We start from the raw sequence: 19,822 nt of genomic DNA, 5'->3' as shown, positions 1-19,822 counted from the left end.
ATCCCATACGTTCTTCTGAAGGAGAAGGACTGTTTGCATAATGCTTTCCAGATGCCCTGCTTGTATTTAGGGATACAAAATAAAAAATATCCCAGGCAGACCTGTACATAACTGATAGTGGTACCTGAGGCTGGTGGCCTACACATCACAAATCTGAGTAAAGATTACTCCTATGACCATGTCCCTGATTTGTGTTGGATTGCACAAGGAGAGGTCCAGCTCCCTTGATGGTCCTGTCCTTGGGTTTGGCATTCCACTACTGATTCATGAACATCCTGCTCTGCTAACTGTTGTCAGCCACCCAGGTGAAATCCTGGACATTGTTTGGGAAGCAAATGACTTTTTCTGTGGGGAGGATGGGATGTGTGCAGAGACTAAAATACATTCAGTTTAAATGCACAGGGACAGTATATATGACATGGTGGATGGAGTAATTGTCACCTGGAAGAGATGCCAACTTTCTGGAGCAGATCACCCTCCTTAAAGATCCCTACTGCTGCATCCCTGAAACCAAGTTCTCAGTATCAGTCTTTTAGTGGGAGCACTTGTGTCCCTCTTCCTCAATAGTTCCATCTTCAGTGTCATCATCATCTTCCTCAAAAAATCTGGGATTGATTAAATCAGTGTGGTGATGAAGAGTGAAGCAACAGGATAATGTTTTCAGTGATCAGACTATCCAGAAACACATCCTTAATGGACAGCAGAGCATGCCTGTGTAACATTTCTCGTGCATAAAAAAGGAACACATAAAAACTGCTGTGACAGTGCTGTCTTCACTGACAGCATTTAGAATGTCTGGAAAAAATTAATCTGTGAATCCAAATGTAACAAAGGAGATCAGAATTTGGGAGGGAGAAGGGGACTATTAGCTGGGATTAAGCTTTGGTTTTATGGCTCTACAGCTATGGGGACCCACATTGCGTGCCCTTTGCAGGCTTTAGTCACATCAGAGAATATGCAGGCTAAGGGACAGCCTATGATTTTTTGCTAATGTCTTGACTTTTTCTTTCTCAGTAGCTTACATAGTAATAATGTTATTTTCCCCAGTATTTCTGTGCTGCATGACTATGTCAAGAGGAGCCATGATTTCATCACTGCCTATTTCTACTTCATATATTTAATTTACAAAATCTTCAATGTCTTTCAACACATTTTGGTGTTTAATAATTTGTTTGGCAATTGTAACTCTGATGATGTATTTACCCATTGTGCCTTTATTTGTGTTCTAAGTGTACAACCATAAATAGTCATTATTTATGCTATTAGTGTGATTTTATTTTATTTATGCAACAGTGCTATTTTATTAAATCATGTGGACATCTCAGCTGAGGAATCCAAACACAAGCACATTTTGCAGTACTATTTTAGGAAATATTCATTTAATAATGCAACCAACCTGGAAATGAATGGATATTTACAATTTCAGCAGCTTTCCACATGCCCCTTTGTGTACCATCATATTTGACTTCTTCAACCAGGAGCCACATCACGAGTCTCTGCTTGTCCTGCCTGGAACGTATCCATGCATAATTCACTGTTAGGCTGCACAAATGCAAATGCCCACACAAAGGAAGCAAGAACTCACTGAGAGCAGGAATCCTCCTTTTGGCAGCAGTGTGGAGTCAGGTCAAACAAAGTGCCTGTGTGATTATGGCTGCATTCAGTGTTGGTGCTTGTTGGTAAGATGCTATAGATGGAATGATCTTCTCAGTCATCTTAAAGGTTACAGTGATAGTAACTGCATATCATGCAGCATTTATTTTAGGTTTTCAGAAGGAAATTGTTGATTCTTAGTTCTCACAGGACTTTTCACTGCTCAAGTGAAGCATGGACTTGTAGTCCTTCGCAGTTCCAGATGGCATAAAGACCTTTTGTCTCTCTCTCACTGTGTTTAGAAAATCCCTAAGCTGTATATGTATATTTATGTCTTTAATTATGACTATGTAATTAAAATATGTCAATTAAAACTGAGGAGCTGATAAGCAGAATGAGGCAAACTAACTCTGAACAAACTAAAACTTTGACTGTCAAGGAAACTGTTGAGCATCCCACCAGAAATCCCTTCATCCCAGTCCAATTAAGCATGCTTATCTGTACACAGGAAAAATCCTACTTTGCTAGAGGCTGACATGAGCATCATCAAAATCAGCAGTTAATGAATTTTCATTAATATTATGAAAATCTCATTCCTTCTCCAAACACTTATGTGATTTATATCTATGGCCATTTCAGAAGATTGCTGTACACAACCTGCTGTGCTGGATCCTAATAGTAACCTGAGAAAAACTGTATGAAGTTCTTACAGCTTAGGGATTTTTGCAGCATTTTTGAAAGGTCCCTAAAAGGTATTACTTACAGCTGCATACAAGCTTTGTAAAGTATTAATAGCACTACTTCTTCTGTGCTGAGTGGATTACTGCCATATACATTTGTAATTGGTGTAACAGTGCATGCAGAAGAATTTCAAAGCAGCCACTCAGCTGAAAACTCTCATTTTATTAATAGCCCATTCATGAAGAGACTAAGTGAGGATTGTAAAAAGTGTAGAAGAATTGAAGTCTGATAAGAGAAGATGTGAGAACTGAGCACTGGATCCCTTGGGCCCAAAGCACATGGCAACAGAGAAAATTTTTCAGAGGAAGGAAGTTTAGGGTAGCAGAGACTGAAGACCGAAAGGGTACTCCTGGCCTGTGGAAGCAGTACAAGACAACATCCTCTGTTTATGTAGGTGCTCAGCAGTGATTTCCCTCTGTACACATTAGATTATTGAGAACTCCTGAAGCTGTAGCCAGGGCCCACCACTGCTGGGAGCATTGTCTGGATGCATTGATCTAGCAGTGGTCTCTACAATGTTTTGTATTTCATGGTTGTCTAAGGTATCATCTGCAGGAAATGACCTTCTCAAAATCATGGGGCTTGCATTTTCCTGGCCCTCAGCAAAATCAGCCCCTCTTGAACAGTTGAGAAATGTGTTCCCAGGTGATCTGTCTCCTTCAGAGAAACTGAGAAAGTGCAGGTTTCATTAGTGAGCTGTTTGCTGATCTCAAATGCTGCAGATCCAGTTGGGGAAAGCAGCAGTGTCTGTCTAGAGTGTAAATGCATTCAAACCCCTCCTCTGCCTGCTTCTGCCAGAACTCAACCTGATGGGGAAGTACTGCGTACCTGCTGTACTTGTTAAAAGATACAACTTTTGAACTAGAATTCTCTTTTAAGCATAATCAAAGTTCCTAAATGCCAGCCAGAGTTTTCCCATGTCAGATTTTGGTTCTCTCTTCCCCAGCTCATTCTGCACAGAGCTGTTTGCTGGGAGGTCAGTCAGTGTTGTTGACTGCATGTGTTATTGATTTCTATTCATTCATATGTGTTTGCATAGGCATATATATGCACATATTAGGTGCAGGTGATTTTTGAACACAGCTTTCACTAGCATAACTCAATATATTAAGTCAGCTACTTGTCCTGAGTCCCTGAGTTTGATTATTAGCTGGTACATGATGGGAACAACCACTGTGCCTCAGTATGTATGCACAAGGAATGACTGATAAACCTGAAGCAATAGTATCTTTATAGGACATAGGCAATAAAGCTGTATTTGATAAACCATCTTAAGCCTCTTCTTTTTGCTGCCAATTGTTTTATCTGATTATCATCAGCAGCTTCTTCTTGCAGTGACTCCATAGGGTGTAGGCACCAAAAGTCTCCCATTACTTTCTCCTTGTCTTGCTGCAAAAATCCATTCTCTACAGGCCCCCACCTGCTGTGGTCTCCTCCCTCCCTTGCATTGGGCTCACCAAGCAGCAGCAGTGAAGTGCTGAACTGCAGTTGGGTGAAAGTAGGGGTCCACATCAAGCTTAGGACTGAAATAATTCCTAATAGCTTCCTGTGCTTCTGTCTCCAGGAGCAGATTCCCCTTCACATGCTTTCATTATTGCAGGAAATCCAGGACTCCTGAGCAACTGACCAGTGTGATCAAGCAGAAGCTGTTTATTGTTTACATTACACACATATTTATAGATTCTACAAACTGCTAAGTACACACTTCTTGATTGGTGCCTTTGTCTGTTCACTTGTTTTCTGCCTGCATTTCTCAGGGTATATGATTGGTTACAGTCCAGGTGTTTCACAGTCCTCAGTTATCTAGTTCTTGCCATCTTGGTATTTGGTTTCTCAGCCTCTTCTTTCTTAATTTAGCACAATTTATGTTCCAATAGCCTTGATGAATTCCTGAGGCTTTGATAAAAACTTAGAAGCAGGCTGGCTGGTGCACACTATGGCCTAACCCTTGCAAATACATTGCAACATTTCACTTCCAACCAAAAATGTAGACTCATACCTCTGACAGACCTGTTCAATCACAACCTGTAATTGCCACCTTCCAGGTAATTTTACCTGGTAGAATTTAAGTAAATGAATGAGCTGGTGGTGGCAGTTGCATAACTAGCTCCAATATCACAGTGGCATTTACCTGTTGCTTTGCATTGGTACTGGATTCCAGTCAGGCTTTCCAAATGTTGTTACCTCCTGGTCTTTGTCAGTGTATATGCAGTTTCCAACATCTCTGAAATTTTGAAATTTTGCAGGCGATTTGCCTGCAAAAGTGAAAGGACTCAAAGGACAAAGTGGAAGTACTGTCTTGTTAGATGTTAAACCCCACTTCACGTGGCTCATCATAAAAAGACATTCTGCTCTGATTATTTCTCTGATCCACTGTGATTTTCAGAGTATTTTCTATTGCTAATGGTGAAGGAACTTGTTCTTTTGGAGATGGGTCACATTTATTGCTAACCCTCAGGAGATTCAGACATGCAACATAAGATTACCTAAATTAGAGGGACAGATGTTAGGCTTTAAGAGCTTTTTGTTATCTTGACAGTTAAGTGTTAATACTTCCAGAGTATTGAAACCCTAATCTTATATATTGTAATTTTTTGTTTGTTACTGTACATTTAAATTATGAAACACTCTGTTAGGTTTAGGATTTATTTTAGGTTTTGGGTTGTTTTTTTTTTTTTTGAGAGATCTTTCTGCTGTAAAGAAAGACTGACAGAAGTGGCTCAGCAGCATAATGTGCAAGTATAAATAGAATGCAAGCTGTCCATTTATCTCAGTCCTGATCTACTTATATTCATCTGATGCTTATTACAATCATGGTTTGTCTCTGAGCAGATACATCCAGTTAGGATTAAGCTTGGACAACTAACCTAATTCACTCTTGTAGCTTAATTCAGGGTTTCTGTCTAGATTTCTTGTGATACCAAATAATTCTTTAAACATCCAGCCCTTAATAAATCAACATCAAAATATTAAGGATATTTATTGCTGTCTATATTTTTTTGAGATACTGAGCTTGATTGCAGTGGGTTTTTGGTTCACCCAAATATATCTTCATTCATACCTATTTCTGAAATTTCTTCCCACTCCAGTTTCTACTACTATGTAATGGTATTTTATTAAATATATTTTCAGGGGACAGATTCTCTAGAATACTTGATAGTACCCCTTTATGCTAGAATGTTCTGCTAGAGTAGTCTGAAAGTGAAATATAAGCACATCTGTCCAATTCTAAGAAGCATAAAAATAATAAAGGCAAATGATTGTACCTAATCTTTATATTAATCTCATCCACATTGAAAAAGGAAGATTCAGTCTTTTCTTGTATTTCAAGAATCTAGAATGTCCATGAATAATGATTTATTTATTGGATTTTCAGACAGGTTTTTTCAATAGTTTCACTCTACAAGAACCCTGTGGATTTGTGGGTGTAAAAATATCAACCTTTGTGTCCTTAACATTTCAACCACATTTTCTTTTTCATTTAAAATCAGCCTCTAGTTGATTCTGTATTGTTTTAGCCTAGTGACTGGCCTCTGGCATGGATTAATCTTTGACAACTCGTTTTCAATTTTAAAAATTAACACAACCCACTTGCCATAATTCAACACTTATATAGGGTTATAAAAAAGCTCAGGACTAAGCATAATAACAATCAGTGCTAACTTGTTATGCTGTGTGGGTGTTCAGCTCTATAAAACAACTTTCATTTCAGATTAGAAATAACTTGTATATTATCTTTTAATGTGTGCAAAACAATCAGTCTGTACAAGAATGTAGGATGAGTCCAATTTATCTTTCTGTTTGTATGACTGTTCTCAACAAAATAAGTATGCAGGGCAAAATTGATGACACATGATTTGAAGACAAAAATCTAAACAACATTTTCACTCTTCTTCCCCCTCATTTTTCATTTCCACTGTTACTGCAAGTGTGCTGGAAGATCCACATGGCAAGATTTAGCTTGTATGTACCTTTATATTTGCTTTTAGAAATTGATCCAAGAAACAATAATTTTATGAGCTCTGCAGATGTGTATGGTAGATGTAGCTCCCCATGTAGTTTTCAGAGTCTTTTATATTCTTCCTGTGAGATGAGTCCTGCAGCCCTCTGGGTTGGTACGGGGGGTGTGAGGGCCCTTCTGATACTGGAGTTTCTCCTGCCTGCCAGAACTCCAGGGAAAATGAGAGGGTCAGTGGGAAGACACAGGGTGCACAGGTGGACTCTTGTGCCCTGTGTGCATGGTGAGATCTTGAAGTGCCTGAGAGCTGCCATGTTTCTTGTCTGTGAGATGTACTCTTTTCCCTGGAAAACATGGTCTACAGTAGGAGAAATAGCAACACCAGGGGCAGTGGCTTATCAGGAGATATGGAGAAGTGTGGAGAAATGGAATAAATTCAGAAAAAACTCTAGAACAGTGATGATTCTGCTGCCAGAGCCTGCTGCTCTGGACAGTTAGGAGAGTTACATGCTCATTAGTGTGAATCTTTCAGCATCACATCAAATGTGAGGATGTAAGGAAGGGCCTGTAAATAATTGTTAGGATTTGGAGGAAAATCACAGTAGAGCATTTGAGATGCCCTGTAAAGATAAGGCATCTGTACAAACAAAAAGATCAAAAGGAGTAGTAGGAACATTTAGTGGTGAAGAAAGAGATGGCATCTTAATTTAATGATTCCCAAGAAAACTTGAAGTTACTGTTCTAAAGTATTTTGTGGGTACCTGGGAAAGGAGGAATCAGGGAGTGTACAGCTGTAGGTCAGCGTGGCTGCTTCTTTGTCAATGTGCAACACTCTGCCTGCAGTCAGAAACAGACCTGGAAATGAAGCATGAGAAAAATAAGCCCTATTTCATTGCCACAATTGTATTGATTCCATCAGGCTGTCTTCAGTCATTTAAAGATAATTGGAGGGGTGTTACCCACTGAACGTTACTGTTTATGTGATGTGAAAGGAGAGATAGGTGCAGTCTAGTTGGTTCTGCCAACTAATACTCAAAGAATATTGCTGTCTGTAAACTCTGGGGTAATTTGCTGATGCTATACAGAACGGAGATGTCCTTCAAAGAGGAGCTTTTGTTATAGTAATGCCAGTAGCAAGGGAAAATATTCAGATTATTTTCCTGGAGATAGAAGCTGCTGCTGTTTGGAAAACAGTGCATTACACCATCTGTTTCCTTCTGATTGCGCACTACCATAGCCATTGTTGTGATTAATTTCTTTGCTTCTAGGCACAAATTTGAGTGCTTGAAAGAAGATTAAAAGCTTGTTTGTGGACAGGGATGTAGCTAATGGCTAGATTTCAGTAGGATTGTGTGTACTTACCAACTTTACAGTTTAAGTCATCAATCTTCTGCATGTATTTGATATGTGAAAAAAGAAAGGAGAACATCCTTTTTCCTTGTAATAATGGTCTACATGAATTGCTGGTGAGGTTTTCACCATGTGCCACTGGGGTGTGTCATCACACACTTAAAACAGCACTGGAACTAAGGGTCACTTTTCATAGAATCATTTAGGTTGGAAAAGACCTTTAAGATCATCAAGTCAGACTGTTTACCCAACACTGCTAGGTCCACAGCTAAACCTTGTCCCTAAGTGCCACATATATGTCTTTTTAAATACTTCTAGAGATGGTGACTAAATTACTTCCCTGGGCAGCCTGATCCAGTGCCTGTCAAATGTTTTTGTGAAGAAATATTTTCTAGTTTGCAATCCAATCCTCCCTGGTGCAGCCTGAGGCCATTTTCTCTTATCCTATCTGCCTCATTTTCTAGTGAGGCTTGGATGCTGAAAGAAGATGTGTAGTTTCATCCTTATCCCACTTGATTTGTCAGAACAGGTCCTTAGGTCATGAGGCCAATGTGCCCCAAGAGCCCCAAACAATTGGTTATCCTGCTAGGTGGGAGGGAAGCCCTGCTGGCTGACAAATGGCCACAGACATCTCCTGGCCACATTTGGTGCCTCCACTGGGAAGCTCAGCAAGGAACATGTTGTGCTGCTGTCTCTGTGGATGTTGTTGTTACCCTTGATCTGGCCAGAGCCTCTGCTTTGTGCCCCCAGTGACAAGCAGCACAAGAAAATGCAGAACTTTGCTCAATATGGATTCTGTGTCTTACCTTTTCTTTGAACCCTGAGTATACAATACAGTGGCAGTGTGTATCATGGTGGAGTTCCACCTCTAGGCTGTTGCTATCCTTCCTTCCTGTCCATTTCTGGGTACTTAAATAAGTTTGAAAAGCCTTTGATCCAGAACATATAGCACAGCTGCAAGATGCAGTGGTCCATCTTCTTGATATAATCAATTTGCAAAACAAGTGATATTTGCATTAAAATCATCTGTTCTTAATTTTTTTAAATGTTTTTCTTGGTTGTCACATTTCAAGATTGTCACATTTGTCCATGGTTTCATGCTAGGATTGTAACAATTCTCTCTTAACACAGTGTATGCAAACTAATACTTTGTAATAGGGTATTTAATATTTACTTCAATGTGACTTAACTAAAGTTTTCTGTTTGAATTTGCTTTCAGAGTAATAGATAATACATCATATTTTAAAGCTCTTCTTCAGGGTGACATGCATAAATATATATTTGGTGTATATTTGGTATATATTTGGGTAGTGTCAGATCTGTGGCCATACAGGACATGGTTAAACAGAATTGAGAGGAAAATTTTGACTGCCAAGTAAAGCAGCATTATCAATTTCCTCTCTCCTGCACTGAAAGAGACAGGGGGAGCAGACAGTGTAGGGTTTCCTGATATGTTTTAAGAAAGCCTGGGATTCATTTCCCCTCCCTTCCTTCCTATTAGCTGTTTGTTAACTCCCAGGAAGACCCAGGTTTTTTTCATAAGACCTCTCTGCTCACATATTCTGGGAACGGGCTCTGCCTTTGAAGGACTCATTCCTCTGTGCAAATACAGGGGGAGGAAGAGGAGTTGTATTGATGATGGGAGTCTGACTTTGGGCAAATGAACTAAAGAGGAGTTTCTAACTGACAGCATCGAATTCACAATGGTATTTTCTTCTAATCTGGCATGAGCATAGCACTTGTCCCTGAAGGAGACCAGGTGCTTGAGACAAAGTAGGAAATGCAGCAAGTGTCAGGGTGAGGTTTCTGTCTTCGGAGTGCAGAGCAAGACTGTAAAGGTAAAACAAAGACGTTCAACTTGACTTTCTTCAGGAGAAACCTCGCAAGTTCCTTTGCAGCAGCTGGACATCTCTCACGTTCAGGAGAAGGATGTGAAGAAGGAGGTGATTGTACAATTGTGATTGTACCAGCTACTTGGGATGGGCACTGGGACTGGATCTCCCTGTGTGGCTGGAGTGCATTGACAATCTGGATGTTTTGTGCAGGCTTTCCTTCATCCTAAACAGCACAGGGCTGTTAGTTTGGATATAGTTATTTTGGATAACACACTAAAATAGAGACAGTTTTGCACCTTTTTTTAATTTTCTTAAAATGTCACTTGCTAGTCTAACCTGCTTGTGTGAAGAGCTGTGACTTTTTTATTCATACTGATCCTACTGAAAGTAGACTGAAGCTGTGGCAAGATGTCCTGTCTGCTGGGTGCAGCATGCTAGGAACTGAGAGGGTGTTGCAGCTTCATGCAGAAGACATCTTGGTATTTTCAGTGCATTAACTGCAACCAATCTTTCTTTTTCCTTTCTAGTGGAACTAGGTATTGGTTCCTGAAGAAAAGCATACACGATATCTTTCTTTTTCCTTTCTAGTGGAACTAGGTATTGGTTCCTGAAGGAAAGCATACACGATACCAATAACTGCACAGCACGCACTTCCAGGACTTTAAATCTGAGGCTTTTTTCATAATTTTTGGTATCATCTGAATCTGACAAAGCAATTTTATACTCCATTGACATTTAAAAACAAAATCAGAGTGTTTTCCACTGTGTTAGAAGAGAGTAATTCTAAAGAGGAGAACTTTTATTTCCTTTGCTGAATAGTTTGGTGAAGATACACCCATGTCTCAGCGCCGCCTTTTAAGGGAAGGACATGAAAGTCCTTTTAGGATCCTACAAAGATTCTTCCAAATGCCTCATGGCAGAAGACACTCGAGAAATAACCCACATCAAATATGCTCTGGTGAGGTGAATGTGTACGTGATTCTATAGTGTGATGTGTGTGTACACAGAATGTTGCAACTACACTGGGGCAGTATGTGAGTGAGTTGAATATGAGCAGTAAGCAGCCTAGGATTTGTGTTACTGACATCTTTCAACTGATGATTCATGTTTGGTTTGGTTTGGTTTTTTTTTCCAAAAGTGTACTCATATAGGGATCCAGCAACTATTGCAGTTAAAAAATACAAATCTTTATCAACACTAGGTACTACTCATGATAGTAATTACTGTCTGTCACCAGTATCTACTGGAGAAAAATGTTATACCTTGTTTTTACTTGCATTTCCAGGTGCATGACGGTTTCTAACATAGATTTGAAAGCTTTACATCAGCCATCCTTTTATATTCTAGAAGAGCATTGCTTGAGTATTCCTCAAGAAGAAAATATTTATAACTGTACTTAAAAAATCAAGAAGCCTCTGATCACATCTGTAATGTACTAAATTTAGGACTTTGCTACCAGTTACTCAGTCTCAAAATCTGTTTCATACAGTATGTGTTAGTGCGACTGATAATTACATAATCTTTATGTTTAGTGAAGCTACATTTTGTTTTTTTCTTTTTCTCTGAAATGAGTTAACCCTGACTTGCTAAGATAAGCAGAAGTGGATTTTTCAGTAATTAATTAAAACTTTATTGTTTTCTTTTATGCACAGTGACCTATTATGATCTTTAAAAAAAAGAAAAGGAAGTTTTTTGTTTCTTTTAAAATTATTTTGGAAATCTACACCAATTTAAACAAAGCTGCCTTTGTTAATTTTAAAGGCTTTTCAGTATTCCTTTATTTGATGTTGACGTTTATTGTTAGAAAAAAAAAATACAAAGAGAAAAATGCCTGTCTGGTGATTTTATTTGCTTACACCTTCACTTGTACTATGCTCACTGAGTCTTTTGTTATCTATTGTATTTGGAATTAAAATTATAAGGGTTTTTTAAATAAACTTTTTTTTTTAATCACTTCTGAAATGTGAAGATTTCACCTTTCCTGACTTACCAGTTCTGGACATTTGTGAGGCCAAGATTTGGTACTTTTAGGAGTGCTTACTAGTAAATTATTAAAATCGAGCAACTAATTCTATTCAGCTGAGACTAGAAAAAGTTTTGATGTAAATTGCTGTTAATAACAGTAAACAAAAATCAGGAAAAATTTAGTAGTATTTTAACCATATGGAATGCCATCTTGTAAAGCAAAACAAAACAAGGTCTCGTCAAGTTTCAGTCTTACTTTCATGTAGGATTCAACTATCATTTGGTAGCACTCATACTGCAGTTAAATCCATAGTGTAGCCATGAAAGGCAATACTTTCACCAAATATTTTATATTTATGTTTTTGTGAGTTTCAAGCACCTGCTGGCCATTCATTAATGGACTGGAGCTAATCCAAAGTATAGGCAAAGCATTGACTACATAGGAGAAAAGCACAAATTTAATATATTGACCACATTCTAACAGACAATATTCCTAATTTTTGCCTAATTTCCTTTAGAACAAGATCCTTAATATATATCTTATAATGCTATGCAATCATGTCTTACATCTTTCTTTCACTATTTAGAGGTGTGTGTGTGTAGTCAGAAAATAGTATGTTTCTGTAAGAAGCTGTCTGCTCTGTCTCCCACCCATCTCTATTATTATTCCGAAATTCTTTTTGATCATGTGGCAGCCTTTTCTGTTTGAAGTCTTCAAGTATGCAAAAATTCTGTTTCCTTTCCTTCCTGTTACCCATTTTATGTTGACAGTAGGAAGGCAATTACAAGCTTTTAATGTTACCCTTGTAAACCCAGTAAGAATTACTCCATTGTTTTGGTCAAAGGTGGTTTCTGGCCTTTTGGACTGATACGAGTTTTCCCACCTTCCTGGTAGCAAACCTTGGCTTTCAGGGCCACTTGCAGACAAATGCTACACAGAAGGTGGATCAAAGTTTTAGACTGTGGAAAGGGAGAGGAATTCCAGCCTGAGAACATTTCTGTCCTGTAGCTATGCTGGGTGAAATCCCAATTTTGGCAGAATATGTTTCCAAAGTAAATGTGCTTGTGATTCTATGAATCCCATGATGTATGCACCTCTCTTCTTGTGACAAGGTTGAGCCGCTCTGTCCTGTTGTGCCAAGTCTCACAAGGCTTGGTTCTCTCTTCATTAGCATCTCTGGAAATTGCTGAGAGCATGTGTGCTTTGCTGTCACTTCATCCTTTCCCTGCATGTTAAAATATTTAATATAGCATATAGAAATGTTTAACTGAGCAATAAATGTCCTAGTTCATATATTGATTTTGCATTACCTTATTTACCTTAATAAGGAAGCTGGGCTGGCTTCCAGAGTCATCATACTTCATCAAATCCATCTCTGGTTTATTTTCATTTTAACAAAGCAGACTTTATTTACTTACAGCTTGTTGACAGTTGGCTCTGTCCTGCTTGGCCTAATCTTCATTGTGCTGTTCTCTGCAGGTGTCTTTTACTTAGGGCAGGCTGTGTTCCTTTATCCACTCACTCTGGCTGAGCCCAGGCTCTGGTGACACTTGCTCTTTGGAATGCAGACGTTTGGGACCAGGTGCCATGTGGCTCCTCCTGCCTGGACAGGCAGGGCCTGGGCTGGTACAGTGAGTGCTGTGAGACAGCATTGTGCTTTCTGAATCCATGCCTGACTCTGTGCCTTCTGTGCTTCTTCATCTCTGACTGCAAGCAGGTGGGACAGCACTTGTGGGTTTGTGGAGGGTTTCAGCCCTGGGAAGCTGTGGCTCTGAGCACTTCTCTTGGGACACCTGTCTCCCATCAGCAGGGGAGATTTTCCAAGGTGCTGTGGTCCTTTGTGAGGGGCATCTCAGCACAGGGCTCACAGACTGTGCTTTGAGATTCTCCCTCTTCTTGCCTTCTCTAAGCAAATGGAAACAGTAGGTCAGCTTAACCCAGAGCTGTAGAGCAGGTCTGGCAAGGGGAGATGCCAGAGACATCTGTCTTCAGTCTGTGCTGTGCGTGGTATGGATGGGGAGTATCTTTGGAGGCATCCTGTCGTCTGCATCTTTTCACTCTGGATTCAGGTTGGTTTTCTGACAAAGATGCTGAAGCTCTAGGGTGGGTTTTTGTGTATAATTTTAGGAGTGTGATGAATGGGTGGCTGAGGAGACTGTCTGTGTCACAGGGTCTTTCCAATCCAAAGAAGTTCTGTGAAAAGACACAGAGAGCAGCACTGTAATGTGGGTGTCTCATACTAATAGGTTTTTGTACTGGGTCAGACAGAGCTTGGTTAATCCATAACCTGAACAATCCACCACAAAGAGTGAAGAAGAGTCTAGAGGACTTCTGCATCATCTGTATCAGCCAAGAGGATGCAGATGTGGAGCATCTTTTCCTGAAGCTATATAAGTATTTCTGTGGGGTATTGGGCATTCTTGTAAGGGGAGAGGGAGTTGGCTTATGGGCAGGCTAGCAAAATGTGTGGATGCAGGAAATGTCAGAATGAACACACAAAAATAGCAGAAATATTTAAGTACCTGAATGCTTCAGTGTAGCCAAAGCCTGCCTGGAGCCAAAGACTAGCATTTCTGGTCAGTGTTAAATTCTGCCACAACTTCATTACTGTTAGTCCCCACACTAGATAGATCCAGGTGAGGCTGTGTTTACTGTTTGCTGCATTCATGCCTTTGTTTGCTGGCTGCATAAAGGTGTTTAAAAGAGATTCATTGGAGATTTTGAGTTTCTGTGCTTGGGACTTTGATTGACCTGTCCTGCTTGAAATACTCTTGCACTTTTTCAATCAGAAAGATGGAGAAGAGAGTTAGTTGTGATTCCATAGCAGAGGTGATAAACTGGACCTGTGAGTGAGCAATTCAATATGACTAGTTCCAGATAGCATTGTGAATATCTGCATGAAAAACAGTTTTGCTTTGCCGTGTTAAAGCCTAACATGAACAACTATATGCTAAGGGCTTATGCTCATATATACTGTATCAGACACTGGGTGTATCAGCAGTCTGTAAATATTCAGGGTGGAGTGATGAGGGGAAAACACTATAATTAAAAGAGATAATTACAAGAACAATGGCATTAGTGGGGGAAAATATATTTGTAAAGTCATCTTGTGCCACCTGTAGTATTTATGGAACAAAGTTCAGGTAATGCAAAAGCTCTTACCTACTCAGGGCAGTTTGTTCTGAGCAGGGGAAGGAAAAAGTGGACCTCTTTCTTCTCTGATGATGGATCAGAGAGGAATTTCAGTAGCAGAAATGAAGAGTTATTATTTTTTCTCAGAATGGTGTTCGTGGCTGGACTTTGTAGCGCAGGGTAAGTTGGCTTAACTTTTAACTCCTACATCTTGTAAATGTAAACAGACCTGTGTAGTCTGCTAAGTCAGGGTTGTGTAAGTTGTGTGGCTTGGGGCTGTGCTCTTTAATAAAACATTGTTTTATATGTGCCAAAAAACCCCATGTATTTCAAGATTCTTAGTATAAACTTTGCTAGCTCATTGGTCCTTGAAAATACCTTGTTCATAGAAAACACATAATTGGAGAGTCTGAGTGGTAAATGGTGGTATTTGGTTTGTACTTAAAACCCCTTTTTCCAAAGGAATTAAAGCATCAGGAATTTTAGGATTTAAATTTTCATATAAGGTTTTTATAGACTTTTTTTTTTTCAGAGAGCATTCCTCAAACTTATTACCATTTAATAACTGTGATATATGTAATTGATTTATTTGCCTCAGGCAAGTTACTTGGTGAAAAGTGAGCACTTCAGCAAAACCAGTCATAGCTGACATCCTTGTGGAGACAGAAAAGGTCCCAGGCAGGCTGTCCATCAAAAGTGAACTGTTTCTTCCCTGAAATTATTTTCAGAGCATCACCATACAATTTAATAGGGATGTGTTCGGTATATGTTATCTGATAAAGAGGTTCTTAGTATTCAGATACCAATTCAGCAACACTGGCAAATGTTTTTCTTCCTTCCCTTAAGTGTCTGTATTGACCTATCCTATAAATCTGAGGGACCTTAGCTTCCTTTTTTTTTTAAACCCTTTTTTTGACTTTTAAAAAAAATGTTAAAATCTTTATTTTTGTGTTAAAAAGTAAAAGTGAAGGAAACACATGATTTGAGAATTGTATTTTATGACATTATCAGCAAATTTGTGAGATTGGTCCCACTCAAGATTCCTGAAACTACTTATTATGTCCTATTATTTATGTTAAAGAAGTGATTTGAATACAATTAGAACATTCTGGATTGCACTGTTGTAAAAGTTACTATTTCCAAATTATTGGTGCCTTATTTCAGAGGAAAGAATGTTACTTCTCCAGCTGCATGCATAATAAGGAAGGAATACTTCTTGGGTTACTGCTATACAGACCACCACTTTTAGGTTCCTGGATGATGATTCTTCCAAGAAAATAAAGACTTTTGAGAATCTCTCTAATGAGCAAATGAGCAAGACACACACACAGAACTGGGAGCAATACAAGATTGTGCCTTTAGGCTTCTCTTCTGTAGATCCACACTGAACTCCATGAGCCTGCTCCCTTGGACCTCTTCAGCCTCTCTTCTGCCCTGTTTGCTAAGATTTAAGCTATCTTTGAGTTTTCTTGCAGGGAACAGACCTATTCTAAGGGGCTGTTGTTGTGTGACGTTAAGGGTTGCACATGTGAATGGAGGAAAAAAAAGTGAAAAATAATTCCATTACTTCAGTATATGTAAAATGAATCCTCAGAAAATGAAATCTAACTGTGCCTTTGACTCTTTAAATGGGGGAAAAATGTCTTCCTGACCATTAGTACTATTTGAAAAGCCCATTTAATTACAGGGAGTAGCTATATATGACATTATACCATAATGGGCAGTGAGATAGTAGGAATTTATATTTTTCCTGCTTTCATGGCCACTGAAGAATATATGAAAAAACAAAAAATAAAGAAGGGGAAAAAAGAACTTAGAATTTCCCTGATCAACAATCTGAGGGACTTTGCTTCAATAATTTAGAGTTAAAATGACTGGCTTTTCTTAGACTTTTGCTTTCCCACATGGTGAATTGTCAACAAGTAGATATTTACTCTCTGGGCAGAACCAGTCCTGGAGGCAGGATGTAGCTTTATTTACTCCCTTTATCTTCTTCATTGTTCTTCCAAGAAGTTGCCAATCTCATGTACTGTTGCAATCTGTTTAGTTCTGCTGAAGTTGTGCTTAGTAGGATGGTTTGCACTACTTCCTCTTACTGTGTATGCTTACAGTGTTTAACAAAATCCCATATGATCTTCCAATTAACCTCAGAGGTTAAGCCTACCTGAAAAGGTTGAACACACACAGCCTCGTGCTGAAGCAACCTAAGCCAAAAGGATCAAAGTTTATTGTAAGATTTCCAGCACTTCCTGACTAAAGCTAGCTCTTGTATTTACTTATTTATTTTATCTTAGTTTCGAGCCATTACATCTTCTTTCAAAGCAGGAAGCGGAGATCAGTCCAACTTCTATGTCTTTTATTTCTTGCTCAGTGATCTAAAAAACATCCCAAAAAAGATTTTATGTTAATCAGCAGTCAGTTTATCTGACATCACAGTTTGTTTCTTGCACTTGAACTTGGGTATGGCATGAAACCTTCTGCAGTCTTGTTGGTTGGTGGTTTTTTTCTGAAAATAATGGCCAAGGGCTGCTGACAGCTCTGGTTTTCACATCTCCTTACTCTTCATTAGTATCTGTCAGCAGTCTTTGGTGTCATTGACTGTGAGTTTGTCAACTTGCTCACAATTCAGTGTGAGGGACTAAGCTGTTGAGTAAGTTCATTCTTTCCTTTTGGAGTGAGGCCAAAGAACTAAGTGAAGGACTTGGAAATTTTCTGTAGGGACTGCTTCTTCTCCCTTCTTATCCCCAGGTGGAAAAAATATGAGATTTTTCTACCTACACTGTTGACAGCATCTGTTGACAGTGAATCTCAGCCTCATCTAATTATTATCAGTTTTACCCTTCTTTGTAACTTCAAATTTTCTAGTAAACTCTGGAGCTTTTGTAAATAGAGGTCACAAAAAAGTGAGACCAGGGACCAAGTTAGACAAAGATCCTGAAGGGCTCAGTGAGAATGGCTTGTGGCTGTCTTTTAGTAAGGAGTTTTGTCCACTTAACAAACCATAGCAGTTGGTGGAGCAGTTGGGAGGGACTGAAGCTGTAATCTCAGGTGTGAGCAATTAGTCAAGAGTACACTTCTAAAAACTGAGTCCAGTACAATTCTCCTGAAAATTCCTCTTAGAGTTGTCCTGGATTACAACAGCTCTTGTGATGTGTGAATTGCCTACAGTAATCTAAATGTGGACAGGGCTATCTATATTCTGAGAACAATTAGGAGTTTCAGATGGACAAGCTTAACAAAAAGTTAACAAAAACATAGATGCTTAGTTTTCTTCTCTGAATGATTCCCTCTCTTGATTTATTTCTCTGAAAAATCACTTTAGAATTATGTGACTTATAGTTCATATGATTCTTTGGCAGAGAGCTAATGGAAGGACTCATTTGTCTGTGTCTTTTGGGGAAGGAGCTACTTGCTTTTCAGGCTTTTATTTGAAGGAAAAATGCAATATATATTGCCTTTGTTTTTGTCTTTCATGAAACACAAGCAACTTGTTTCACGCAGTGAGTCTGTGGAGCAGAATATTCTCTCATTCCTAAGACATCATGATTAAAAAAAAACTTCTTCTCTGCTTTAGCCAGACACTTACATAATTCTTACCATCTTTGGTGGATTCCAAAGGTGTATATGAGAAAGTGGATAGGGATTAATACGTGTTTTTAAAGAGAGGTAGTATGTGAAATGAAGAATTCAAGATGTTGCCTCTATCCTTTTACATTAGAGAAACTTTACCTTTCTAATACTGTTTGTTATAGCTGCATATTTGAAACAAACTCAAAACATGTCTTTCTGGAGAGAACACAGCTCACCTTCAAGGCTCCATTCAAACTCTCCAGCTTCTACCATCCAAATCTCTAGTAGTGTCTTCAGACGTTTTAACTTGACTGCATTTGTGTCATCTACCATGATGGCTATCAAAGACTGTTTAAAGACTTCAGGTGCAAGTAAAGGTAGTGTCTGCTACTTTCAGTGTAAACTTTTGCCCTTTTGGTTGATAGCATTTGACCTTGGTTCTGTCTCTGATTTTTTTTTCTGACTTCCAGCTATTGAAAATTATGTTCTTTGTCTGCAAGGTAAGTTGTAATAATAATTTTCGCAGATGTTGTCATTTGCCTTTAGAGAGTTATTTTAGGGCTCAATTTTTTGTGAAAAAATTTCAAGATTCCAAGTTTTTTGGGGTGTTCTAAGCTGGTTAACATGCTCCCAGGTATGAGTAATGTACACCTCCAATTTAGCATAAAATCACCTCTACTGCTACATTCACTGAAAGCATTAAAGGAGGTTTGCTGGTATCTACCTTTAATATTAAAGCCTAAAAACATAAGAACTGTCTTAGCTGCTCCCAGTAAAGCCTGTTTCTTTGCCTTTGCCTAAAGAAGGATTTGGGGGTTTGGCCCAGTCCTTGAAATCTCTTTCTATATTCAGTTGTCTAAATACAGATCAGACTGTATGCAGAGAACTTGGGTGTGTTGGAAAAATCTGTAATGAACTTTTGGTTTTGAGGTGTCAGGAGGTTGTTTTGGGGATCATGTGCTTGGACTCAGGTGACAGCTTTCTCCCTGAAGGTGCCCAAGCCACCATTTGGCAGTGTTTAATCCCTAAACAACTGGGATTTGTCTGTCCTCTTTTTCAAGGATAAAAGTCTTACAGTCACAAGAGCTATGGATCGTTCACCCAGTGTTTTCCACTCTGGCATGCTTCCAGTGTAGAAAAGAGAAAAGGTATTCCCAAGCCCATCTTATCAGATGGGGTTTCAGCCATTTGCCCAGTTTCAGGTCACCTCAGTTTATCCCCTTCAGCATTACAAAGTAACCCAGCATATTTTCTGGGAACAAGGAGTCATAAACATAGTAATAACAACTGTTTTCCACATTAGTTTGCTTCCTTCTCTGGGTTACAAAACCCTATTATTAACCTTATTATTATTATTATTATTGTTTACATTTAAACAATGAGAATGCTCTGTCCCTGCACACCAGCATCGAACCCTTGTGGTCCACAGGACTTTTGTGGATGCTCTATAGCACACTCATGGTAGCATGCTGCTGCCCTGAAGTCTCCTCTGCAAACAATGGGCTTGTTCAATCTTGAATAGTTTAAATTTTTCTAAAACTATTTCCTCTATGTGACCATGTTTATTTTAGAAAGGAAAAAACAGAGATTGTTCTTGTAACCTGCAGAAGGCATCGGTGCTTTGGGGGGGGACATGTTTTAGAGCACAGTGACGACAGTTAAGCAAGTGAGAGGAGG

General features: G+C 39.0%; 1 protein-coding gene across 9 annotated transcripts in view; it reads left to right on the top strand.

Annotated features, from left to right (window-relative positions):
• The window catches only part of MCF2L (MCF.2 cell line derived transforming sequence like), a 146,000-nt gene that overhangs the window by 39,435 nt on the left and 86,743 nt on the right, over positions 1-19,822 (top strand). The window contains exon 1 of one of the 9 annotated variants that reach the window (XM_066545303.1): positions 10,315-10,435. The exons of the other annotated variants lie outside the window; for them this stretch is intronic. Coding sequence (XP_066401400.1) covers positions 10,315-10,435 — 121 coding nt within the window. Of the gene's footprint in view, positions 1-10,314; positions 10,436-19,822 lie in introns of those variants that run through there. 9 annotated transcript variants of the gene reach the window in all.

The sequence above is a fragment of the Molothrus aeneus genome, chromosome 2 (assembly GCF_037042795.1).
Source record: "Molothrus aeneus isolate 106 chromosome 2, BPBGC_Maene_1.0, whole genome shotgun sequence".
NCBI classification, from domain to species: Eukaryota; Metazoa; Chordata; class Aves; order Passeriformes; family Icteridae; genus Molothrus; species Molothrus aeneus.
This window is presented reverse-complemented; position numbering and strand designations above follow the sequence as displayed.